Below are 350 nucleotides of genomic sequence, written 5' to 3'. Positions count from 1 at the left end.
GGAGGTGCTGACGCAGCACCTGCTGCTGCGGCGCCTGCCGCACTGGACCTCCTTCTGCGTGCCCTACAGCGCCGTCCGCAACGACCAGTTCGGCCGCTCGCACTTCAACTGGCCGGTGCAGGGCGCCAACTACCATGTCCTGCGCACCGGCTGCTTCCCCTTCATCAAGTATCACTGCTCCAAGGCCCCCTGGCAGGACCTGGCCCAGCAGGACCGCTTCTTCACGGCGCTCAAGGTCGTCAACCTCGGTGAGTGGCCCGGGCCGGGGAAGCTCGTCCCGCCGACGACGGCCCCGCTGTTTGCAAAGCACGCCGACCCCCCGCTCGCTCCGAGGCCTCCGGACCCCGGCC

At 69.7% G+C, this 350-nt stretch overlaps 1 protein-coding gene across 1 annotated transcript in view; it reads left to right on the top strand.

The window, feature by feature from the left end:
• LOC107182231 (chromosome unknown open reading frame, human C15orf61) overlaps positions 1-350 on the top strand; it is a 4,840-nt gene that overhangs the window by 3,944 nt on the left and 546 nt on the right. Inside the window, exon 3 of the mRNA XM_015560439.1 lies at positions 5-347. Coding sequence (XP_015415925.1) covers positions 5-347 — 343 coding nt within the window. The remainder of the gene's footprint in view (positions 1-4; positions 348-350) is intronic.

Source organism: Myotis davidii, unplaced genomic scaffold (genome assembly GCF_000327345.1).
Source record: "Myotis davidii unplaced genomic scaffold, ASM32734v1 scaffold673, whole genome shotgun sequence".
Taxonomy (NCBI): Eukaryota; Metazoa; Chordata; class Mammalia; order Chiroptera; family Vespertilionidae; genus Myotis; species Myotis davidii.
The sequence above is the reverse complement of the archived record's forward strand: the minus strand, read 5'-3'. Positions and strand labels throughout refer to the sequence as shown.